The sequence below is a fragment of the Botrytis fragariae genome (genome assembly GCF_013461495.1).
Source record: "Botrytis fragariae strain BVB16 chromosome Unknown tig00000251, whole genome shotgun sequence".
NCBI classification, from domain to species: Eukaryota; Fungi; Ascomycota; class Leotiomycetes; order Helotiales; family Sclerotiniaceae; genus Botrytis; species Botrytis fragariae.
In genome coordinates, this window is record NW_023501003.1 from 640418 (window position 1) to 665990 (window position 25573).

At 43.0% G+C, this 25573-nt stretch overlaps 7 protein-coding genes across 7 annotated transcripts; 5 read left to right on the plus strand and 2 right to left on the minus strand.

Annotated features, from left to right (window-relative positions):
* Window positions 1-462: 462 nt before the first annotated feature.
* On the minus strand, window positions 463-1606 carry Bfra_011776 (putative ring finger domain-containing protein; the record flags this gene model as incomplete). Its single annotated transcript, XM_037342102.1, has 2 exons — window positions 463-1011; window positions 1061-1606. 2 exons carry the CDS (start codon window positions 1604-1606, stop codon window positions 463-465), a joined length of 1095 nt encoding a protein of 364 aa, XP_037188182.1.
* Window positions 1607-3003: 1397 nt separating this feature from the next.
* On the plus strand, window positions 3004-4044 carry Bfra_011777 (uncharacterized protein; the record flags this gene model as incomplete). Its single annotated transcript, XM_037342103.1, has 1 exon — window positions 3004-4044. The coding sequence occupies one exon, from the start codon at window positions 3004-3006 to the stop codon at window positions 4042-4044; it is 1041 nt and encodes a 346-aa protein (XP_037188183.1).
* An 815-nt stretch (window positions 4045-4859) lies between these two features.
* Window positions 4860-6679, plus strand: Bfra_011778 (putative peroxisomal adenine nucleotide transporter 1 protein; the record flags this gene model as incomplete). The annotated part of the gene is made up of 2 exons (XM_037342104.1): window positions 4860-4886; window positions 5120-6679. 2 exons carry the CDS (start codon window positions 4860-4862, stop codon window positions 6677-6679), a joined length of 1587 nt encoding a protein of 528 aa, XP_037188184.1.
* Window positions 6680-7436: 757 nt separating this feature from the next.
* Window positions 7437-10459, minus strand: Bfra_011779 (putative dna ligase protein; the record flags this gene model as incomplete). Its single annotated transcript, XM_037342105.1, has 5 exons — window positions 7437-7973; window positions 8027-8795; window positions 8843-10043; window positions 10106-10347; window positions 10434-10459. 5 exons carry the CDS (start codon window positions 10457-10459, stop codon window positions 7437-7439), a joined length of 2775 nt encoding a protein of 924 aa, XP_037188185.1.
* An 879-nt stretch (window positions 10460-11338) lies between these two features.
* Window positions 11339-13203, plus strand: Bfra_011780 (putative asparaginyl-trna synthetase protein; the record flags this gene model as incomplete). Its single annotated transcript, XM_037342106.1, has 2 exons — window positions 11339-12972; window positions 13070-13203. The coding sequence occupies 2 exons, from the start codon at window positions 11339-11341 to the stop codon at window positions 13194-13196; spliced, it is 1761 nt and encodes a 586-aa protein (XP_037188186.1). The 3' UTR covers window positions 13197-13203.
* A 4499-nt stretch (window positions 13204-17702) lies between these two features.
* Bfra_011781 (putative negative regulator of differentiation 1 protein) lies at window positions 17703-20171 on the plus strand (the record flags this gene model as incomplete). Its single annotated transcript, XM_037342107.1, has 1 exon — window positions 17703-20171. One exon carries the CDS (start codon window positions 17703-17705, stop codon window positions 20169-20171), a length of 2469 nt encoding a protein of 822 aa, XP_037188187.1.
* A 1513-nt stretch (window positions 20172-21684) lies between these two features.
* Window positions 21685-23888, plus strand: Bfra_011782 (putative sorting nexin-41 protein; the record flags this gene model as incomplete). Its single annotated transcript, XM_037342108.1, has 5 exons — window positions 21685-21781; window positions 21861-22180; window positions 22227-22493; window positions 22548-23711; window positions 23793-23888. 5 exons carry the CDS (start codon window positions 21685-21687, stop codon window positions 23886-23888), a joined length of 1944 nt encoding a protein of 647 aa, XP_037188188.1.
* Window positions 23889-25573: the final 1685 nt, after the last annotated feature.

Genomic DNA, 25573 nt, shown 5'->3' on the forward strand with positions numbered 1-25573 from the left:
GGTTTGTGTATCGTAGGAAAGTTATTCTCTATGCTAAGTTATTGAATTAGGTTATATAGTAGCTTGTAATACAAAGTCTCATTGGTGTGTAATTTAGAGCGGCGTCTGGAGTGAGAGGGAGGACGTCCCGCCTTCTTCCGCTAGTTAACAAAATAAGCTAATGAAAGAGAGGAGGAAGTGAGAGGAAAAGATAAAGAAGATCCTGACAAGACAAACATTAAGAGAGTGCTTGCAAAGCGCGCCGGAACAGTCAAGTTATTGAGGTATCCCCAATAGCATAGCCTAAGGCCTATCAAGTCTTAGTTGTTTTCTTCGAAGTTGGCGCGAACACTGTTAGTGGCATGTTCAGACCCATAGTCTAAAGGCTGTGAGAAGTCATGGTACAATATTAATTATCTTCCTTGAATAACCACAATCTATCGCGCGCCCTATCATACAATCTATCGTGAAGCCATACTTTTCTTAACATTGAAAAGCGACGTCTTCCTTCACAACTTTATTACCCCCCGCACTAGCAAATCCTGTTCCTTCGCTTTTGATTTCTACCAATCCCGGCTTGATCTTCTCCTTATCTCCCTTCTTCCCCTTTTCCTTAACATCATTTCTCTCTGTCAGATCTGCCTCGCAGACATAACAAGCTACGGCATTCTGATCTGTTCCCGCTTCTGCGTGCGGGTCGTGAACTCCGCTTGGGGTCATGAATTTGGTAACGCATGATTTGCAGAGCACATGACCGCAGGGCTTTGCAAGTACGGCTTTGGAAGTGTTGGTCAATTGTTTCTTACACGAAGGACAGATTCTTTGCGGCTTTTTCGTGACACTATCGGTTTCTTCTGTGAATGCGACGGTAATTAAGGTGTGGAGTGAGTAATTGTGTGGTTTATCTTGTTGTGAGGCAGGGCAAACTGGTGATTGTTTGGCTTTCTTGACGATGTTGTGGAGAGTGGTGTTGGTATTCGAACTTGGTGTGACGGATGGAACCCAGAAACTAGGTAGAGTTGTTTTGGAAGCCTATCGTAGTTTCAGTAAATTGTCATGATGATCAGATTGGGCGCCATACTTTTTCGTCATCGATAGCTCTCCTCGCTTTTGATCTCTCATCCTGTGCAATTCTCAAAAGTTCATCCTCATCCAACTCAAACTTTCTCTTCTCTCCCCTCTTTCCACCTTCACCATTTACCTCTTGCTCCACCAAAATCTTTCCTCCTTCTCTCCCTACAATCTTGCCGCCTTTTCCTCCGGTCTTCCCCTCGAGCCCCATTTGTACTTTCTCAAATTCCGCTACAGCTCTCTCTCTCGCCTCATCTTCTTCTCTCACACGATCTTCATTCTTGTCCTGATCGTCCTTTTCCTTGTTTTTCTCCAGCCTCTTGATTTCCTTCTTCTGTGCCAAGATATTGCTCAACGCGCACTCGCGACAAAATATATCACCATGACTACACGAAACAGGAGTACGCGCAGGTAGAAGACACAGGCGACATGAAGCAAATGGTAAAAATGAGTCTCGAGATAAACGAGCACTACTGCTTGTCCAGGCTGATTTCGCCAACTCACGCTCGTAGGAGGTGAAGACCGCACGGGAGGTATTACGTTTGCTGTGAGACATGGTGGCCTTTTTGAATTTTGGCTATATCTGAGGAAAAGAGGCGACTAAATATATCGATACTTGAGGTTTTATTCGAAGGATGAGTCGTAAATTTATGTGGTCGGGAATATTGGTGAAGAGATCAAAAGTTCGAAGATGATCACCTGACAAAGCAATTGCACGGTGAAACATTAGTCCGTTCTCCACGCTAAGCTCGTTATAGCCTGTGCTGGCCAGCTGAGGTAACGTGCAACGATGACTTACACCAGGAGCTGATGAGGACTTCTTTCCTATCCTTGCTTCAATATCTAATGATTACAGAACATTACTCGATGATCCTTTGTTAGTTGAATGGTTTAACTTGGATTTGTGTACGACTACTCCCAAACCCTCTAAACGTTGTGTCTCCACTCCCTCAAATATCATACAAACTCTCCACTCGTCAGTTCAAAAGGAATCAAAGAATCGTGGATATCAGTTGACTTCATTCCTAAAGCCCGTGCAATGATTGTCCAAACATCATTGAAACAATCATATTGAATGGTGGCCAAGATGCCGAATGTTCCTGGCGCTCCACATCAAATGAATAAGCGCATCGTGCAGTCTCGCGTCCACCATGAACGCGACCAAATTTGTCGCAAATGCATCTGTTCTTGATTGAGACTGAGATCGAATAGCAATGCTTCAGTTCTACAAGCCCCCATTATGTTTAAGAACCCTAATCTTGCATGCCTAGCATATGATTGATCTCGTCTAGGAAATTTTATAGGCTTCGGGGGACAACAAAGCGCAAATTTGTGTTGCGTTGAAAGGGACTTCAGTTTGTAAGCCGAAAATTGAACATTGGACGGGATTTCAAAGATCGGTTGATAATCCTGTTGATTTTAAGATGTCATGTCTTTTGTCCCCGATCACTCTAGCACTTCCTATTGAACATTAGTAAATTGTACCTTTGGAGTTGCAATTTGAAATTAGGACAAAGATGAAACCCTGATATTATCTCATCTCATCTGGGCTTTCAATTTCTTGGAAAATTCGAGACCACCATTTTGTCTCTTGAGAATCAATCAAGAAAGAATGCGATAGTCTCAACTTTCGTGAGGTTATGGGAATTATCATCTGGTATACTGTGCTTTCCATTGAACGAGAACTATTCACTTTTCCTACTTACCGCCCTTGTTGACAAATTTTCTCTTGATAATGACTAGCGTTATTTACGGTTGTTATTGATTCATCCACGCTAAGACCATGTCCTTCGAGCCGTACCTCTACAGATTCCAATCATATATTGACAAAGTGAGATTGTCGTTTTCTAACTACAAACAACAACGTCTTAAGTCAGATTGTCGACAACTACATGCAAGCACAATCACTTCAAAAGTAACATTCACCAACAAATCTCGCTTTCTTTGCTCATAATGAAAGATCTTCGCCAAGTTCCTGAGTTCGGAAGATCTGTCCCTTCAACAAAACCAGATAGTTCTCGTTATCCTAGTCATAATTCACATACCAGTCAGGGCACGGAAGAAACGCGCGCACTACCTTCCTTCCCATCTCATCAGCCACACAGAAGCAACTTTTCAAGCATTTCTTCTAGCAATAACTTTACCGAGAACAAAGATCATCCACGGAAGCGTCTTTCGAGAGCAAAAGCCAAGATCAAAGAACTTGGGAATTTTGGTCCAAATCTGGTTGCTCTTGAGAGAAGGACACAAAAGCTCTTCATGGATCAGGCCAATCTTAATTTCAATCTCTTGAGCCGTCTCAAAATGCCACTGACATCGTCGTCTCCACAGGGATGCCCGTCAAGACTGGGACCTCTTCAACATCCGCACACAAATCTCCAAAATCCATCTAATTCTGGCCAATCGCTTGTTACTCACACTATCCAGGTCAACTCTGAGAATGTGGAAATGAATGATGCGCCAGATATTCCAAAATCAATCATGGTCCCGGTAGAATCCGAACGTCAAAACAGAGGTGAGGTGCGAACTCCCCGTCCAATTATTAGGCCCTCCCAAGCCGCAGAACCGGTTCAAATCACTTCAAATTCAAGTCAATTGATGACTCCAAGTAGGATATTGGAAAGCCCACGGCATACCGCTCTCCAAACCACCACAACCAACATCCGTGATCAAATTGAGCTTGAGATTTCCCACTTAATGCTAACAAAGCATAACGAACTACGACTCATCGAAACAGAACTAGCCAAAGCACAAATAATGCTTGAACAGCTTCGACGTGTGCATTTGAGGCCATTCAACCTTGTCAAGAATGAGGAGGGTCAGGTTTATGCAGTCAGGGTTGTAGTGAGGTCATTTAGTGGGGAGGAGAGAAGGCAAAGAGCAACTACAAAAAGACAAAGGGAAGATGAGAGGGCTGCCGAAGAACTGAAGATAGAAGAAATGAAGAAAGGGGGAAGTGGTATGGGTTTGAGGAATAGATATGTGAAGAGGTGAGGGGTGGAAGAGAAGGTAGATATAAAAGGGAAAGCGATGGAACTGGTAGGCTTGAAATGATTTCGGAGTGAAAACGATTGATCAGTGAGTACATTAGCGTTAAATAGCGAACCCATATTAAAACTATCATAATTCAAAATGTGTGGAATGACGATTGTCCAATTATGTCCTAAGTATTAGCGACGTCTGAAGCGACGCCAGCCAATCCCTCCCCGAAAGGACAGAGAGAGATATAGATATAACATAGGGGGAAAGAGGTCTAGATCGACAATCTTCCTTCTTTCTATTGAGTACGGGATCCGTCATCAGAGAGGAAAATAGCCCATCTGATGCTAAGTCAATCTCCAATAAACGTTTACTAGAAGGCATCACTCAATGCATCTAAGATCTTTAGAAAATTGAGCAACTAGACTGAATGTTCAACTAAGACATGAAGAATCACTGGATACTTGATATGATTACCGTCAATTCGTACGAGGCCAGGTGGCTTGTATCTAATGGTCTACCGTTTCAAAAAGCCGACTATGATTGTTGTGGCGCGCGTCGACGTAGAGGACGGGTTGATTACATAAGAATAATCTGGGGAAACCCTGTTTCCCCCTTTTGTTTATACTTTCGATGACGTAAATGGTAGGTACATTTCACATGTCCGAGAGCTTTGGTATATGAACTTCAACAATTTTCCCCTCAATTCTAATGTTCCATACCAAATATAATAGATCTATGACTTTACAAATATAACCATCTTCCACGACAGCAACGATCATATCAGAAATATTGCAAGGTACTTCGTACCAAGGTCAGATAGGACAACCATGGCAAATGTTTACAATAGTCAGCTTGTATTGTGCCCTCCCTTTTTCTCGTCTATCTCTCTTTACACAGAGCTTCCATTAGTCCGAATTGCAGTTCAACAATCGAAACCTTGTCATTCTTGGCTTCAAGAGGACAAATGAGATGATTTGAAAGACTGTATTCACTTTGAATGTTGCACTATGTGCACGTTAAGAGCTCCAGTCTGCCAGTCCGAACTCTTGAATTTTCTGTTTATGTGTCAATACTTACAATGTTTTAGGATGCATTCACGCAATATCATCAATATCAGGATACCTCATCATCCTCCGCGACCTCAACAGCTCTCCCAGCACTCGGCCATGCCATAAGCGGCGCGACTGGAACCGCCATCTCAAACCTCTGCATCTATCCCCTCGACCTCATCATAACACGTCTTCAAGTCCAAAGAACTCTCGCAAATTCCTCCTCTCCTACTTCAAGACAGCCACAGAAATATACATCAGTCGCCGACGCCTTTGATAAGATTTACAATGAAGAAGGAGGGATCACCGGATTTTACAGTGGAGTCTTACAAGACACATCCAAATCCATTGCAGATTCGTTCCTGTTTTTCCTCTTTTACGGATACATTCGTTCAAAAAGATTACAATCTCATCACTCACCCTCCAAAGCTACTCTTCCAGCACTCGAAGAATTGGGAGTCGGCGCATTAGCTGGCGGGTTATCAAAGTTTTTCACCACACCGTTGTCGAACATTGTCGTGCGAAAGCAAACTCATTCGATGACTGCTTCCTCTGGCTCAAAATCTCCAACAATATCTTCAATAATATCGGATATAAGAGAGAAGAAAGGTATTACTGGTCTCTGGTCCGGTTATAGTGCATCTTTAATTCTCACTCTCAATCCGAGTATTACATTCTTCCTCTATGAGTTTCTCAAACGTGTTATTATCCCGAGAGATAAACGCGATGATCCAGGGGCACGAATTACATTTTTGTTGGCGGCGGTTAGTAAGGCGGTTGCAAGCAGTATCACATATCCCGTGAGTCTAGCTAAGGCTCGGGCACAAGTCGACGGATCTTCTGCCCCAGTCAAGAAAGAAAGCGTTGAGAAGCTTTCAGACAATGTGAAAGATGCAACGAAGAACGGATCCAAGAAATCTGCCCAGGAAGCACAGAAAAATCTCAAAGATGTTTCCAAGCAAGCAAGAAGAAACACAATCGTTCATTCCATACTCAAGATCTACAAGGAAGAAGGAATAGGAGGATTATACGAAGGCATCGGAGGGGAGATTATCAAAGGGTTTCTAGGCCATGGATTAACGATGATTGTGAAAGATCGTGTACATGAACTCATACTCTCACTTTATTTCATGGTTTTACGATTGTTGAAGCGTAGTCCCTCGCCAAAAGCAATCATCAACGATGCGAGAGAAAAGGTCATGGAAGGAGGTGAGAATGCTTTACACAGTCTCAAAACAATGGGAGAGAATACGCTTCAATCTGCTCGTGACAATGGCTCGAGTCTCGCGTCTACAGCCCAAAATTCCACTACTACTATCACAAAATCCGCAAAGGACGTCTCTGATAAAGTGTTCAATGGAGCCAAAAATCTTGGGGAAAAGACAAATGCTATTGTCCCAACAACAAGGGAAGCAAGCGACAGAGCAGCTACCATGGGAAATAATCTGACAGAAACGACAACATCGACTTCTGAATACGCGAACAAGGAAGCAGGTCATTTGCTTGGAAACGCAGGGGAGCAATTAGGTGAGAAAATTGAGGGATTGGGAGGGGAAATCAAGAGGGTGGGAAAGACAGGGAACGGGGGACACGAATAGGATCTCGTTCCGGCTCTGAATCTTGGTCTGATTTGATACAATTTGATACAATTTGATTTGGCATGCATGATATGTTAGGAAACAGATTTTAAAGAGTGAAGCGGATAAGTGGAATATTGATATGAAGGATGATAATACACGCACAGCAGGATCGCTAGCATGATTAGGTTGTATAATAGTTTTTAAGTACATTAATTTAGTAAACGCTTTTTTTCAATGATAAAACAAATATTTTGGATTCATGACCTTGGTAGCTTTTGGTGATTTTCACAGCTTTTGATGCAATAAAAAATTACCAAGAGGTGTATGAGTTATAGCCACAAAGGGCAGACTTTCCTCTTCAGCGATGGCTTCGATTGTTCATATCTACGGGTGACATTCAAAACAACTCTAAAACGGCGTAGAACCAGCGCATGTTTTACGGGGTGAGGCGAGGCTTGTGAAGCAAATAAATGCCTGTGGACAATAAAAGCTCGCAGCTGGATATTTTGCAAGCTCAAAGCCTGTCGAGATTGCAAACTATGCGTAATTGCTATGTAGCTATCCGACATTGTAGTTTTGTAGGCACCTACTCGAGTAACTATAGCCATATTGTAACATTTCATCTTATCTCATACAATGCAACTATATCCCCACACCTGGCACCAACAAGCTCTCATATAATTATCTCCAAACACACCAGCGCCTATGGGGCATCCGTTTTATAAGCACGACAAAGCAACCGACATTTCACCCCCAACTCTCTTCGTCCCGTGATCTAATACTCAAAATCATCATCAACACTCGGGCCCTTACTCTTCGTAACACTCTCCTGCTTCCTGTACATCTCTGCCACCTGTCTACTACTAGTTGCCATATCCGGTTTCTTATCGTCTCTGATCTTGATAAATCTCGGAAATCTCAACGAAATGCCCTTTTCTCCCCCTTTGTCGACACCTTCCTTGCAACCCGCCTTATATCTCGGACTCAATGTCAAATCAGCCGTCTTGACTTCCCAGACATATTTGGGCTCAAACCAAACATCAGGTTGATGTTGATTTCCTGACGAATGGGAGTAGAATGGCTTAGGACGGTCGATGACTATAGCAGAGAGTTGGGCGTGGAGTTCTTCGAGAACTTGTTCGCTAAAACCAGTGCCGATATTGCAGATAGTTTCGTAGGTATCAGTTTGAGAATTGTGACAGGCGAGGAGGAAGGCTCCGTAGACGGAAGTACGCTTTCCACGACCATAGTAGGCTCCTAGAACGACGAGATCGAGAGAGTCGCCGATGCCCGAGAGATAATCCTTCTTGATCTGAGGTGGATGTTAGTATGATTGAGGAAATGAATTGGGATGAGAGTACATACTTTAAGCCAATTCCTACTTCGCTTACTGGGTTCATAACCACTTTCCGTACCATCCAACATCTTCACCATCAACCCTTCGCACGATGCCTTGACACTATCATCTAAGAATGTCTGAATCTCGTCAATCTCTTGACCATTCATACTAGTAGCAAATTGAAATTCGTCTTCGACAGGTTGGAAAGCTTCATGGAGAAGTGCACGACGTTCTCGTAATGATTTCTCAACAACAGCTTCACCATTCAGGAAAAGCAGATCGAACGCGAATACACAAACTTTAACTTTAACATCTTCGACCTTGACATCCTTCTTCTTTCGTGTCATGAGTTGTTGGAAAGGCAAGACTTTCTTTTCAACCATATCCCAAGCAACAGTTTCACAATCGAGTACAAAGCTCTTGGTATCTTCCTTGACCCATGTATTCAGTTTGCCAAGGATATCTGGGTATTTCTTGGACAAATCTTCTGAGTTTCGCGAGAATATAGCAGCGAGACCTCCAGCAGATGGTTTGGCAGCGGCGGGCGTAGCACCGAGATATTGTTTGGGAGAATCTTTAGAAACGTAATGGATCTGAGCTCTTTCTCCATCATATTTATACTCGCAAGTGAAAGTTTGATTTTCAAATCGATCCAGGACTTCCGTGATTGCTTTTGTTGGTTTGGCCAACATAGGTTTCAACGGTACACCGGGTTGGAGCTTGCAGTTGTCTTTCAGGTTGAAGATGCCGTGCTCCAACATTGCTGGAATAATCACGTCATAACTAGGAAGGGAGCTATTTTTGGTTAATAATCATTCAAGATCTGGAAGATAATAACATACCTATGAACTGCTTTCAATATTGACTCTCCCTTTGCCATCTGTTCTGTGCTTGGAACCTTTCCGGAACCTTTCGCTTCAATCTCATGACATACCATTGCTTGAGCCAAAGAGACGAGAACGGTCTTTTCTGCCAATCCGAGGCGAAGCTTACCCTCTAGGAAACGAACAATGTATTTTGCTTCGCTTGCTCCACCCTTGTCTTTTGTAATGTCAACTTTACCTGACGAATGCGCGTCAGCTGCGGAAAGCAACTTCTTGATTCCGTCAACTTTTCGTCCCTGGGCACCGTTGCCTTGCATTGTAGCAATGTCGATCAAACTCTTCAGAACGCCTCTAATTGTCAATGGCTTTGGCTTGAACATTACAGGCTGATTTGATCGACTCTTGACTGCTACAAGTCCAAGATCACCGATCTCTTTCTGATCGTTCTTGATGACGCTCAGATTTCGACCAGTAGACTCCCCGATTGCCTTCATGATCAATGATTCACCAATACCCAACTCAATTCCAGCATAATCTGCAGCCAATTTGTTGATCATGAGAAGAACTGTAGGCAAAAGATCATCTGGAGTGAGCCGAAGGACTTGACGAAGAAACAAGGAACAATGAGCCGCAATAACTAATCGCTTGGTGGTCATCTCTACCAAGGAAAATGTTGTACAAAGAGCTGCATAAGGTACTGGCTCTCCTGGTTTCCAATCCGGATATGGGTCTTTGTCCTTAGATTTCAAGGTTGTTTGAATCTTTTCCCTAGCTTTAGCGGCTACTTCTGGTTTCTCATCTCCACTAGATTCTAAATCCTCCTCGATTTCGGATTCTGATGCCGATTTTGATACATTTGAGTCTCGGCGCTTTGATGGTTTTGGTGACGGTGCTGCTGCTTCTACTTCGTCTTCATCCTCTTCCTCTTCCTCTACCACTTTCGCATTCTTACCACGCTTTGGTGGCGGTGACATGTTCTTCGAAGCGGCTTTTTTGGTCGATGATTCTGGCTCAGGTTTGGTCTTGGATATTATGCTAGCGGGTTTTGGCGAGGGCTTCTTCTCTCTTGCTTCGGCCTTTCGAGCTCTTCGAGGCTTCTTTACAATAGGCTCTTCGTCTTCATCCTCCTCCTCCTCTTCTTCCTTGACTTCATCCTCAATTTTTATAGCTTTGGTCTTGGCTGAGAGTTTCGGGCTGGCGGATCTTGATCTCTTCACACCTGTATTTGCAGAACTAATTAGCTTCCTAGAGGAAGTGCGCCACTACCCTGCCTAGACCTACCTTTCTCTAACTTTACATCTTCTTTTTGTACTTTTCCTTTGACATCAGACCCCTCTTCCTGCTTGATCAAATCTTCGTTTCCTACATCGGAATCCCCATCCTTCATGTCAACATCTTTATTCTCTTCTGAGGCTTCCGAGGCGGATGACGAGCTTGCTGACGGTTTGCTTGCGCTTGGCTTGGAAGAGAAAGATAGCTTCGATTGTTTTGGAGGCGCACCTTTCGGTTGGCCAAAGAACTTGCTTCGATTGGATAGCCATTAGCATCATCACATTTGCATCACTAGACAGGAACGAACCCCAACGTAGTTTGTGAATCTTTAACATACCCCAATGTCGCCTGCTTTGGAGGCATTGCGCAAAACGTTCGGATTGATAAGAACGTATGAAAGTTGCCCACTACAGGAATGAGAAGTCTGCGTGAAGCCACAATGTCAAGTTATGCAGTAGGGGAATTGAATTATCTTGACCAATTACGCTCAAGTATTGACAACTCTGTAGCGTAGACTTTATTTGAAAGGGTATGAAATTAGTTGTAAATTATACTTGGTACGATGTTGAAGGTTGAATCAATTCTGTTATTGTCATTTTCAAGTCTTCCGTTCAAACATTCAGACTTTTCCATTGACATAGATAGATAGATAGATAGATAGATAGCATAGAGATAAATTCTACCTGGTAGGCACCAGTCGCGTCATTGAAAATCAAAATACGCGTTTCTCCCTGGTAGTTAAGCTCTACCGCGTAAATTGGTTCCTGATCACATCGGTCGGTCGGTCGGCCAGTTCCGTTAGCTTCCGTTCACTAATTAAAGTCGGCTCTTCAAGCGGCCGACCACTCGAGTATTGATATCACCAGCACCTATGTAGGTGAGAGTACCGGACGAATGTGTGAAATTACTCATCTTTTAGAATTCGATAATACTACCGACGATGGATTGGATCCAGACTAGAATTGTTCATAGTCCAGATGAGTGTATAATGAGACGTTTCTCACCTGTTTCAACCGAAAATAATGATGAATCGAATTGATAAAGAATTTCAAAAAGAGAGTGTTTTACGATGTGCGGTGTGACACTCATCTTAATCTCTTATCAGTTCCCCTTCTGACTCACCAATTGGATTGTTTTGATGACTCCAATAATTATTTAGAAGCATAAATTCCCCCACCAAATAATAAGTTCCCCTCCCCTCCAAACTTTCAACACAATTTTGAACACCACAACACGATAACCATGGCTGCACTTCAAGAACTCGCAGATCGAACTCTGAAGACAGACGCAATCTATATCGACACCGATGTTGGTCAAGATGATCAATCAGCCACTGGTGCCGAAAGCAAACCATACAAGTCCTTAGCATACGCCTATATTCAACATGGTGGTAGCGAGGGAGGAAAATATCAATCGAGAGCCTCAACAACTGGTGCCGTGAGCGCGGATGGTGATCCAGCAGAACGATTGGTATGGAAAGATCCAGCTAAGGCTGCTATTAAGAAGGCACAAAATGCCTTGGATGCACACAAGAAGAAGCTTGTGAAGCAACAACAGATGGCTGCCGCAGAGAAGGAGAAAGATGATGCAAGACTCAAGACACTCGAAGACTCGAAAAAGATTGTTCTCACCGAAGATTCCTCATTACCACCAGCAGTCAAGATCAAGATTATGCGCAAAGATATCGAATTGGGTGAGGGCGAAAAGAAGGGTACTCGTGTCAAGGTTTCAGGTCGCATTCATAGACTGAGAGAACAAAAGCAAGCCACTTTCATTACATTGGTTGATGGATATGGGCATTTACAATGTATCTTGCAAGGCGATCTTACCAAGACATACGATGCTCTCACTTTCGCACAAGGTACTTCTCTTACTCTCTACGGAGAGATGCGAAAGGTTCTGGCTGGTCAATCGGCTCCAGATGACCGCGAATTAATCGTCGATTACTACAAAGTCATTGGCACATCCCCATCCGACGCCGATGCCATCACCAACAAGATCTCTCATCAACAAGATCAATGGGAGTCCTCTATGTTGGACAACCGTCACCTTGTCCTCCGTGGAGATACCGCTTCTTCAGTTATGAAGGTTCGTTCTGCAGTCGAATGGGCTTTCGCAAAGGCATACAAGGAGATGTACTTCACGAAGATTAGTCCACCTGCTTTTGTTCAAACACAAGTTGAGGGCGGATCTACTTTGTTTGAATTGGATTATTACGGAGAGAAGACATATCTTACTCAATCATCTCAACTTTACCTCGAAACTGGTATTCCAAGTCTCGGCAACGTTTACTGTATTGAAAAGTCCTTCCGTGCAGAGAAATCCCTGACTCGTCGTCATTTGTCTGAATATACCCACGTTGAAGCTGAATTAGATTTCATTGATTTTGATGATCTTCTCGATCATTTGGAGGAGATGATCAGCACCGTCATTAGTACTATTATGGCCGACCCAGAGATCGCCGGTTATATCAAGGAACTCAACCCAGAATTCCAAGCTCCAGCCCGTCCATTCAAGCGCATGCGCTACTCGGATGCCATTGACTGGCTCAACGCTCAAGATCCCCCTATTCTTAACGAAGAGGGCAACCCACATGTTTTCGGTGATGATATTGCTGAGGCTGCCGAGAGAAGGATGACAGATATCATTAACTTGCCCATCCTTCTCACACATTTCCCAGTTGAAATTAAGGCCTTCTACATGAAGAAAGATCCTCAGGATCCAAGAGTTACAGAGAGTGTGGATGTTTTGATGCCAGGTGTTGGTGAGATTGTTGGTGGTAGTATGAGAATGGAAGGTTATGAGGAATTGATGGCTGCATATGAGCGTGAGGGCATTAGTCCTAAGGAGTACTACTGGTACACTGAACAGAGAAAGTACGTTACTCCCCTTCTTTTTACCTCTACAACTGCACCCAACCTCTGATTGTGATTCTTCAAACTATGTATGCGCAAATAAACTAACAGTAAACAGGTATGGTACATCTCCTCACGGTGGTTACGGATTAGGTCTTGAGAGATTCATCGCTTGGATCTGTAAACAGCATTCAGTGCGTACGTGCTGTTTGTACCCAAGATTTATGGGACGTTGCAAGCCTTAGAGCAATGGATTGTGGTTGATTGGGATAATGAAGTTGGAGAGAAAAGTTGTGACGAATGGATGCTATTGATAGCAGAGGTTGCAAGTTTACATTTGAGTAAAGCGTTAAATGAGTGAATGATAGGCCACCTGATGTTTGATCCATTTTTGATTCTATGTATACATTGTGAATTCGAATGTTTGAGTAGAGTTATGATTGGAACGTTTGAACTTTGATGTTTGACTTCTCGAAAGCACCGCGAGAGCACGCTAGACTTTCGATATTGGAGAAAATTATATATACCAGCTGGTCAATTCCCACATTGTAGAATTTCCGATAAAGAAATACCGCTAGAGAGGTCAATGCAACGAGAATTGAGAGGGCGTGAGTAAGCGAAGCGAAAGGAGGTGAGAGGGAGGACATGAGAAATAGGGATTTTAAACGTATGGGAGGAGTTTGATATTTTGATCTTCAAGCTTCATTTATGTATGCAGAATAGACAAAAAACAGAAAGCTCGTTTGATGTTATGTTTATTTATTTAGGTACTAGATATATAGATGGAAGATTGTCGATTTCATACATCTCAACTCTGGAAGTTTTTTGATAGGTTGCCCGCGCGAGATTCTACATTGTATTCATATCCTAATTGCAGTTTGGAAATTGTAGAATGATATCTATTAATAGCCACGCTGAGCCATGTTTCCAATTTACATCTCAATATCATTCTTCCGTATTAATTACCCAGGCACTCGCAGTTAGATTAGTTGGTGGCGAGTGGACAATTATGAAGCTATACCACACTACACTACACTACCGGTACACTACACTACACTCACGAGTCACGGGAAATTGTTTCACGAAACACGCCACGAGAGCTTGGACCTAGGGGCTCGGATGATGTTCCTTACTTGGTACTGGAATAGATAGGGGAAATCCTTGGGGATGGAGAGTTGGTGTAATTGGGGTGGGTGGTTGGAGGTGGTGTAATGTTCTGGAAGGATGGGTGGAAGGATGGAGGTGAAGGATCGATGTATTGGGGGAGGGGAGGTGCAATGAGGAGAGATGGGAGGTTGTGGGTAGCTGAAGGTACTGTGCACTACGACTCATGGAGATGAATGGGAAGGAAATGCTACTTTTGATGGTGATTAGATGTGGTTAGTTTTCATGTGGGTTGTGATCTGTCGAAACGGTCGCGTTGAGACGTAAGGGATGATTTGGAAAGCGTTGAAAAGCGTTGATCTTGAGAATTTCCATTGATTACAACCATTGTTAACTTACCTTACCAGCAAAGTGTACACGAGTATCTCAAGAATGATTGACAAACCCGTGTGACATCTCGTAACGTGCTACTCTACATACATACGGATTACAGTTGTGCACAGCTACCTAGGAATATTCAGGGCTGCATCTTGAGACTTGGGGCCCGTTGTCGATACTACATAGATATGTACGTAGCCTGTCAGTACTTGGCCATCCTGGATATATAGGTACGCATCCGTATTATCTCAGCAATATTCTGGAGATTAAATCTGCGCATCTGAATGTTCCGGCGACTAAGTGCATCGTTTGTTCGTATTGTATGGGAAGAAACAGTAGGAGCCAGAAGGGATAGGTGGGGCCGATAGTGAAATGAATGATATCTGTTCTTTGAGGGTTGAGGAACTTTTGTTGGGATGATTAATAAATTTATAAGGAGTGAAGCGGTATCATTGAATTTACATAGCTGATTGGATAGACATGGGACGAGATGCTCTAAGGATCGGAATCAAAGAATTGGATAATTGGGTGAATGGGGACATCGATCACTTCGGGGAATATAATTCTTTTGTGCTCGCATGATCTCTGGAGCATACTCTCAAAGCAGAAGGGCTGGAAAAGTCGGTGGGTTGTCAAAAAGTTATGGAAGATTTTATGCCTATCGCGTGCAGAAACGAGGACAACCCATGAGCGGTGTTGGAGATCGTACGGAGTCGATGGATTTGGACCCTGAATTGATGAATGAAGATTAACCACGAATTCGACGCGAGATCCATAAGTGCATATCGTGTGCTGTTTTGCTCCATACGGTGCTTCAAAAATCAACACACAGTCGTAATGGATTTGCTCTTTTGGGTCGTCTCCATAGTAATCAAGTCTAGAATACAGTGCTGGCGCTGCGATTGGATCCGTGTTAGAATGCTGAGAGGATGAAAGAGGCAGAGCTCTTTGTCTGTTGTGTCGTACCTGATTGTGGTTATGGTTATGGCTTCGTACCTACCTTTGTATCAACATGTAGGTCCCACGATATGCGCCGCGGCTATGGAGGATTCTGTATGTTAGTTCACGGTAGGCTGTGATGGTGGAAGTCAAGAATGATTTGATATCTTGACGCTCTTTCTGCACCAATACCTTAAAATGTGTGTACCATGGTATTTTGAGTTTTGGTAGCTTCGCGTGCTTACATGATCGTTGACCCCCAGATGAAGGGTCCGAGATGATTTGGAAATGAATGCATCGCCTCGCCTTAGTTTGGATGCTTATGCCCAGGCATGAGATTCTTATCGATTCGTGAGTGAGAGACGTGAGGATGACTTTTCCTCTCTTCTGCTCTATCATATCTTGGATGCGTGCCTATGTGTATGTGCATGTGTGTGTGAGAGAGTGTGTATACCTGTGTCAGTGATTCAATGTGATTTCATCTAATGAAATTTTGATGAAATGTTTCTAAAGAACGATTATTTTAAGATGATTGCATCAACATATTGGTAGTACAACATTAGAAACGGTCTTGGAGGCTTCCAGGGGTAAAAGGTAGCTACCTACCATATTAGCGGGCATCTACTTGGTATGATGTCCATAAGATAATAGTCTATACCATACCAGATACCATACGACGCCAGACCATACTATATCCCACATCCCATCTCATACCGTATGCCATACCGTATCCCATACCGTATCCCATACCATCCCATCCCATACCACTTCCCAGCACACACCATCCCATCCCATCCCATCCCATCCCATCCCACCCCATACCGTACATTCATTTCCATATTTCGAGTAAAAGGGGAGGATAATAATGAACCAACCAAGGTACCAGGTAGCTTAGTGAGCTACTAGTGAGGTACTGGCGGGATTCATTCTAGAAAAGGAAGGACCCCATGTTAAATTATACTATCCCACATCAAGCCATCACCCCAAACTACTTTCGGTTTAATTAAAATGAGGAATTCCTCCCTTTTTCTCTCTCTTATTCATGAATTCTAGTATTTGATTGGTTCAATTCCAGATCATACTCGATCAGATAAATTATCTAAGGTATTATTTTTCCCATCGTCCTATTCCATCCTAACTTCACTTGCCCGCTTTCAATCTTTTTCATTTCAGTCCTCTCTCACATTCACTCTCACAACTCACTCCCTCTCTCCATCTTCCTTCATTACTCTACTTCTTATATTATGCTTTGAACAATTCACAATTCTTTCAAGATATTGTTCAATTCTATTTTACTCCTTTTTCGTTGATTTTTGATTCCAATTATTCCTTCTTTGGTTAATTCATTTTGAATACACTCTTTTTTGGTATCATTTCCACCATCAGGTCCCCATCTCAAGAGAGATTAAAAAAAGCGGATTGACTATCTTGCATTCCCCTTTTTTTACCCTTTCACAACTCTAATTCTTGATCTTTTGATTCTCGAATATCGACAAGAGGATTGAATTGAAGAAGACAAGAAGAGGAGCAGAAGAAGTGTGTATTGAAAAAAGAAGAAGAAGAAGAAGAAGACGATCCGAGAAGAAAAGAAATCTAGACAGTCCTTATCGATTCGTCCAAACTATTCGAATGAGCTTGTCGAAAAGTCTACCTCCTTTTTTTTAATAAGAAAAAGACAAAACTTCTTTGTTGTTACTATTGTTCCAATATTCTCTATACAGCCCACTCAAATCTTGCATCGAGCAGATATTCTGAAGCTTTTCTTTTAGAACTGCCCAATTTGTCTTCGCATCGAAACGACCATCACTTCGATTGGAATCCTTTGCGGTCAAATAAAGTCCTTCGAGCATTCACTTAACTTCAAACGTCCATTCCTTCGATCCAACACACTTCGAACATCTACCACACAGATATTTTGCGACGATTCACATCGACAACTTCCTCCTTTCGATTCGAATACTTGTATACAAACTGAACCTATTTTAATATTCATATTTCTATCTATACAAGAATTTGTTTATAGCGGCAAACATTCTCAATTCCAGCCAACCAGCCAACCTCGAATATCTACATACCTAGCTTTGTTAATACATATCCAAACTTCACTTCAGACAAATATTTCGATTTCGAATTTCTCGGCACATACACTCTTCTTACGATTTTTGGCAGATTAATTTTCTGTTGGATATCTTTTGGTCAATTGATTCATTCAATCTTCAAGACCAAAAGTTCTTCAACGTGCCTTTGCAGGCACATTTTAATCTTTCAAAACGGCGGTAATATCATCTCTTGTGCGGGACAGCTTTGTCCTGCCACCTCATCTTCTCGGGATGCAGGAGTCACAATCTCAAAATGGCGGATCTGGAGCGACATCTGTAAATAGACCCTTTGGGCATGCATCGAAGCCTTCCAGCAGCGATACGGGCTTCTCTCATGGCGCATACAGCTCAAATCAGTTTTCGATGGGTGGTTACGGTGATAGACATCCTCGCAGAGTGAACATTCCTTCAATAAATACACAGAGCATGGGCCAACAAGGTCAAAATGATATGACAACACCAGGGACCGCATTCGATATGCAATTCACACCTTTGTTACCTTCACAGCTTCTCCTTGGTAGTCCATTCCAACCAGGAACTCCTTCTGCGTTCCAAAGTCCTCAATTTCAAAACTATGCAACATTCCAACAGCAACAGCAGAATCAACAGCAACCTCAAAGCCCAACTGGACCTATGTCTCCTCAACTCTATCAGAGCTTGGTCTCCCCTTCGACTTATGGCGCACCTCAGTTCTACAACCCACAGTCCCCAACTGGTGGATTTGCACAAATGAACAACGGGATGCAGAACATGAGCATGGCTCCTTCCTCTCCAGTACAGATGTCACCTGGTTTAGTTTCAGGAACCAGCCGAACTGTTTACTTGGGAAACATTCCTCCTGAGACGTCCGCTGAAGAAATCCTCGGTCACGTCCGAAGTGGGCAGATTGAGTCTGTTCGACTTTTGCCGGATAAGAACTGCGCTTTCATCTCATTTTTGGATGGAAGTTCCGCCACACATTTCCACTCCGATGCGATTTTGAAGAAGCTCTCTATCAGAGGCCAGGATATCAAGGTTGGTTGGGGAAAGCCTTCTCAAGTGCCCACTTCCGTCGCTCTTGCCGTTCAACAATCAGGTGCTTCGAGAAATGTTTATTTGGGAAATCTTGGCGAGGAGGTCACCGAAGATGAGCTGCGTGAAGATCTTGGAAAATTCGGCCCAATTGATACAGTGAAGATTGTTCGAGAAAAGGCAATTGGTTTTGTTCATTTCTTGTCGATTGGAAACGCTATTAAGGCTGTCTCTCAGTTACCTCAAGAGGCAAAATGGCAATCGCCACGTCGGGTCTACTACGGAAAGGATCGTTGCGCTTACGTTTCGAAGACCCAACAACAGAATGCTGCACAATATCTTGGTATTGCACCAGGATATGCTCATGTTCTCAATGGGGCTGATCGTGACTTGATTTCTAATGCTCTTGCTCAACAATCCGTAGCTGCTGCTGCTGTTGCCACAACTGCGGGTGGAATCAATAACCTTGGAAACCGAACTGTTTACCTGGGTAACATTCATCCAGAAACAACAATCGAAGAAATTTGCAATGTTGTTAGAGGTGGTCTTTTACATCACATTCGATATATACCCGACAAGCACATTTGCTTCGTCACATTCATTGATCCTACTTCTGCTGCTTCTTTCTATGCTTTGAGTAACTTGCAAGGATTGATGATTCACAACAGAAGATTGAAGATTGGGTGGGGAAAACACTCTGGTGCTCTCCCAGCTGCAATTGCCCTTGCTGTTAGTGGTGGTGCATCAAGAAATGTCTACATTGGTAACTTGGATGAATCATGGACCGAAGAGAGATTGAGACAAGATTTCTCTGAATACGGTGAGATTGAATTGGTCAACACTCTTCGAGAGAAGAGTTGCGCCTTCGTAAACTTCACGAATATCGCAAATGCTATTAAGGCAATTGAGGCCATCCGAGGAAAGGAAGAGTACCGTCGATTCAAAGTCAACTTTGGAAAAGATCGATGTGGAAATCCTCCACGACAAGTCCAACAATCCCAATCTCCACGCGGTGATGGTGTTAACTCACCCCCTCATTCGGGTGGTCTTCAACCCAGTCAGAATGGTTCTTCCCCGACAGGTTCTGTAGCTCCTGGTTCAATCAATGGATCAAATGGAAATTTCCAACAGCAGCAACAACAACAACAACAGGGGTCTACTCCATCAACTATTCTTAACGCTGGAAGCAACAATCCTTTGACTATGTACCTCAACCAAGTTTCTCAACAAGCTCAACAACAGCAACAACAAAACCTTGATCCGTACTCCGTTGCAGCTCTTCAACAACAGCAGCAACAAGTCCTTGCAGCGCAACAAGCTGCTTTGTACGGTGGTGGTAACATGGATGACATGAATATCCAGCAACCACAATCGAATGGACACGGCTCAAGCGCAAGCATTAGCAATACGAATGGTTTCCAATCATCTGGAGCACCCACCATGAATGGATTGTTGGCTCCAGCTAGAGGAAGCCACAGCAGGGCTGTTTCTCTTCCTGTTTTCGCACAACCAGATGGTAATGGAAATGGAGAGCAGCAAGGAAACCCAAGAGGTAGAGGACATCAATATCAAAGCTCTTTCTCTGGTGGTCTAGGCAATGGAGGTTTCAACAGCGGATACGGACTTGGCATTGATGGACAAGGACATGGACTCAATGGTTGGGCTGAAGAGGAAGTGGCAGGACATTAATTAAGGACAGTGACTTCTTTTAATGATTATTTGAGCTTATAGTATGGAGGAGGAAAAAGTGGCTTAGTTGATTTGTTTGAAATTGAACTTGCGTGCATTTGATAGGCATAGGCAGGAAATATTGTGTTGTAATACCGAGCTCTCAATTTCTTATTTATTCCATTTCATCTTTTCTTTACTACCTTCATTCGCTTCGTTGTGCTTTCTTTCTTGTTTTGGTCTCCAATGGCTCTTGCGTTCTGTGTATCTTTTTGTTTCGTGGGTTGAGATGTCAAGGGAAACATTTGCGGATGAAGAATTGAGGAAGGCGAGGATCTCAAGAGAGGATATTGAATGCTTGATATTGATATCCAGAAAAAGAGAGAGGAAATAATTAAAGAGTTCAAGAGGGTATTGGATAGGGAATGATGACCAGTCTGGGATTAGGTATCAGGATAGAAAGGGACCTGGCAATATGATCCGATGATAGGGAGGTAGGTTCGAGGGGTGGAACGAGGTGGGAAATGAAAAATGAAATAAAACAGATATCTGAATCTTGATTGTGATGATTTTGTGAAGTGTGATTGATTAATGCTTCGTATATTGGAGTTTAATCTCGAGGGTTGGTGGCTTCAATGAGATCTCTACATTCTCTGGCTGCTCGTCTAAGTCAACAAGGGGAAAGGAACTCACTCGACTTTGCCTAGCTTCCACTCTTGGTTTGCACAAGGTGGAGCTTTGGGCCTTGCTTGATCGGATTAGAATTGATATAGTACTTGCGGATGAGTTTTCTGAATGACAATGAATATCCTTACCATGATGAAGTGACAATAGTGGTATTGTCTCATCCCATGATTTTCACCAAGGGAAGAGAGGGGGGGTTCCTGAGCAGGCTAAAGTCTTGACTAGTTGGTATCAACTCAGCATATGATGAAGCTGTGAGAGAGATCTGAACTGACACCTGATGGCATTCGAATGAGCAACTTGTAATATGTATCTGTAAGGGAAACTCCCTATCTGGTGACTATGGTGTAATGCCTGGAACAATCTCTTCATTTAGATGTTTGGCCGATAGAGTAATAGTTCTGAACAAAGAGGACAATCCAAGATCAATGGCAGTGGGATGTTAAGGTAAAGATAGTTCAGTTGCCAAGCAGGACAGAACTTCTATCGTGTTTTAATAATATATGTCAGGGCCTTTCTTATATTGAGCAATTCTTTATACCAAATCATCGAATGAAATTTGAAGTAGACAATTGAATACTTATAGTGCCACAGTTCACTTTGTGAGGGGCTTCTATCAATCAAGCCTCAATGATGGTTGTGGTCTGTGCACACCAATGACGATGGCTGGTGATCAACTATGTTAGAACTCAGAATGAATGTAGGAAAGCTTTCCTTGAGTGCTTGTTCCAACTGCCATGATCTCGAATAACATCAAATCACAACACACAAACAATTGTCTAATCATTAATCAAATATTCACAGAAACACAGAAAACTTACAGTACAAGCAAGCAGATCATTCATACATGATGTGGAATGATGAAGACAATAATCCATACGGCACCAGCTTCGAGCGCCGAGATTCAATAACTTCTTCAAATGCTGTCCCGAATTCACCTGGATCTCGTAAGTTCTTGTCTTTCATTTTCACAACTTTGATCACTTTGTATCAAAATGTTCTCTGTTTTCCTGGGCTACGCGCCAGGTGCTGAGTCTGATGCTGACTCCGAGGGCTGGGATATCATAGAACATGATTTTGGTGGACCACGCACTCCTTCCACCATCAGCGAAAACCAAGATAATGTACCAGAGCAGCGCAATCTAAGTTATGATCCGAGTGAGGCAGGAAGTGATGAGGATTATGGCGAAGCCTCTCAGGCTACAAGAAGGCAAAAGAAAGGGGGGTACGATAGTCGCATTGAACAAATTCTTTACGAGAATCCGGATCTCCCTATTCTGATTGTTGATGCCGGGAAGAGTTCTGAGAGTGGTGGGAAATATATTGTGTATACGATAAGAACCGGGGTATGGTAACTAGCTAGGTGAAAAAGACAAGCTAACAATATAGTAGGATCTTGAAGTCCGTCGTCGCTATTCCGAGTTTGCCTCTTTAAGAGATGCCCTCTCCAGGTTGCATCCTACTTTGATCATTCCACCTATTCCAGAAAAGCATACCATAGCAGATTATGCGGCGAACCCAACCAAAGCAAAGGTGGATCAACAAATGATAGATCTTCGAAAGCGCATGTTGGCTGTCTTCTTGAACAGATGTAGGAGAATGGATGAGGTACGGAATGATGGGGTTTGGTGGAGATTTCTGGATCCAAACGCAAGTTGGGTAAGTCGGCGATCGTTCAATTTCCGCTACCGGTCCTATTCTAACTCTCATTAGAACGAAGTATTACATTCCCATCCTATCGCATCAATTCCAAAATCCAATATGAAAGCCCCACCACTCGACCCCGCCAACCCCACACCAGCTCACGCATTCCTACCTGTGCCTGCATCCTCTGCGAAACTCAAGGCAGCTTCTACATCTACTACAAATGCTCAAGGTATGATAGCACAACCTTCTGGGTATGCCGCCAGTCCTTCCACCGCAGCGCATTCTACAGCCGGACCGCAAGTCTTTGGCAGAATCCCTCCGGAAAGTGCGAATTTGAGTGAACAGGATTTGGATCCATACTTCATAAGCTTTGAATCTTCTACGAAGGACTTGGAAGCGTTGTTGACCGGACCCATTGAACGAGTGAACCGGAGGACATTGACCCATTTGTCTTCGTTGTCGACCGATTTGGCGGAACTTGGCGCTAGATACAATGGGTTTTCGCTCTCGGAGCCATCGGCATCTCTTGCAGCTGCTATCGAAAGAGTTGGTCAAGCTGTTGATTCCTCTTACATTGCGACCGAGGAACTCTCTGCTTCCTTAGGTGCAACCTTTGCCGAACCAATGCGCGAGAGTGCACAATTTGCCGGTGTAGTGCGAAGTGTTTTGAGATATCGCGTTTTGAAGAGGGTTCAGCAAGAGATGACTAACGAGGACCTGGCTAAGAAGAAAGCTCTTCTAGAGCAGTTGGAAAGGAGCGAAGCTGAAGCAAAGAGAATCGACCAATATCTAACCAATAGTGGAACTGGCAATGTACCACGGCGGTCAAATTCGTCTGCAAGAGAACCGCCACAGGTAAGACGTGAATCGCCGCATGATGATACGGCATCAATTGACTCCGATTTTCCTCCAACTCACGGCGAAACTCCATCTGCTTCTCAAGGAATCCCTCAACAGGAAGAAATTCCTCCTACTCATCGAAAAAGTTCCAGTGGAAATTTCATCACAAACAAGATCTTTGGACGTATAAGTCATGCAGTTCATGGCGTTGTTGATGCTGACCCGGAGCGAACACGGAGGGATCAGATTAGCAAGACTAGAGAGGCCATTTCACATTTGGAGCAAGCACAACTTGCGTCCGCACAAGATGTTAAGGATGCAAGTGCAGGTGTTCTTAAGGATTTGCAGAGGTTTCAAAAAGAGAAAGAAGATGATTTGAAGAGATATATGGTATGTGTTAACCTCCTGCTACATTCCCTCTTTTGCATACCCATAGCAAAATTGCGACGGAAACACTAATCATGTTCACAGCTTGCATACGCGAGAGCTCAAATTGAATGGGCTAAAAAAAATAAGGAAACTTGGGAGGAAGCCAAACTCGAAGTGGAGAAGATAGATGACAATTAATGCGGAAGGAATGAAAGCTTCATGATGATGGGTGACGGATGATAAAGTTAATCAAAGCTAGCTAGTGGGCAATGGTGGTATTTTACGGGTGGTAATATTGATACGGGTTGGATCAGTAGGTATGAATAAAAAGGAGTTGCTGTGTAATTAGGAACCAGGAAAGATAGCTCTGCAAGCGCAGCCAACGAACAGAAATGATTAGAGATATACCCTTGAGATTGAGACTGAGGTTGATAGTAGCTGTGTGAACGAAATGGGTGAGATTCTTGTCTGAGATATCTGACAACGCTGCAAAGGTCTAGCTTTTTCGCAAGAGTGCACAGGTACTACTGAACGGATATCTGGGATATGGTTTGCCAAGATTACTGTCTCACAGTCTTACGTTGCCGGGAAAGGGGAACGGCATGGAAGCGAAAAGTGACCCATGGCTTGAAAATCAGTTGGCTCAGAAATAAGTAGCATGAAGTATTTTAACTTTCGCACGTTTGTGTAAAATAGGTAGTGGTAAGTTAAGGATGAAGTGTATAATTAATTGTTCGGCTTTGTCTCGCAGAACACCAACTAACAGAGAGAACTAGCGAGAGGAGAGTGAACGGTAGAGGCACGAAGTCACAACTTGGTTGCGCACAATCTTGGGTCAAGAAAGGAAAACGAAGAAATTTTTAGTTTGAAGGCGGGTGTTATGTTGAGATCCCTTCTTTGAAACTAAAACAAGATGTCATTATATCACATGTCCAGCTTTGAATCATTCTCTCTTGTTGAGAGAACTCTTTCTCGGAGCTATAATTCGAATCTTTGGTAAAGCAGGCTCGGAATTTCGAAGTTGATAAGGATTAATGATGCAGCAAACTTGAAATTAAAGTGAGCTGCACGTCCGACTGAATAAGATAACATTGATGATGATGTGGAAAATAATGCCAAGTCTTTTAGACGTGTCTATTTTTCCCTCAATATCAGTCAACTCTACACGAGTTTCTTATAGATTCAAGTTTTCAGTAGCTGTGTTGAATAAGGAGCAAATCTAAAATTTTGCGTTCATTTGTGAATCCTGATCTAGGTGGAAAGAGCAACCTTAAAAGGCGTCCCCTTTTATAAACTTCCTATCGGTGTGGGCACGAAGCACGAGATTTTTTTTTCTTCTTCAAAAGTGGACATGTTAGGATCATCCCAACATGTCCATTTTGAATCAAAACAAACCTATAAAGACCTCAGGAATTGTCTAGATTTGTGAATTCACTGTGTGAGCAGTAGATCACATCTCGGGAGTTTGTCTCTGTACAGTTAAATCACTGATTGTTGAGGATCATCTGTTCACATTCCTTCGTCTCGTGATCGTGCGAGCGAAGATGGGAATCAGAATGGATTCGACACACCAGCTCTGGCAGATGTAATAAGCAATGAGTGCAGGGAATGGAATATTAAATTTACCCACTTTCTTGGCCCAAATGCTCCATAGGAAGATGTTCTAACGTCTAAAATGAAATCAAGCTTTCCAATAGTTTGGTAAGCATTTTGGGTCCACTCGATAATGGATTCAGAAAAGCTAACAGCTGAAAACAATACCACAAGCTAAATTTGATCATTCTTTTTCCGCGCTGTCCCAATGAAAGATCAGATAATAGTTTTCTTTATATAGAAACAAGCTTTAAACAAAAGGACCAAAGAAAAGCTTGCAGGGAGAGTGC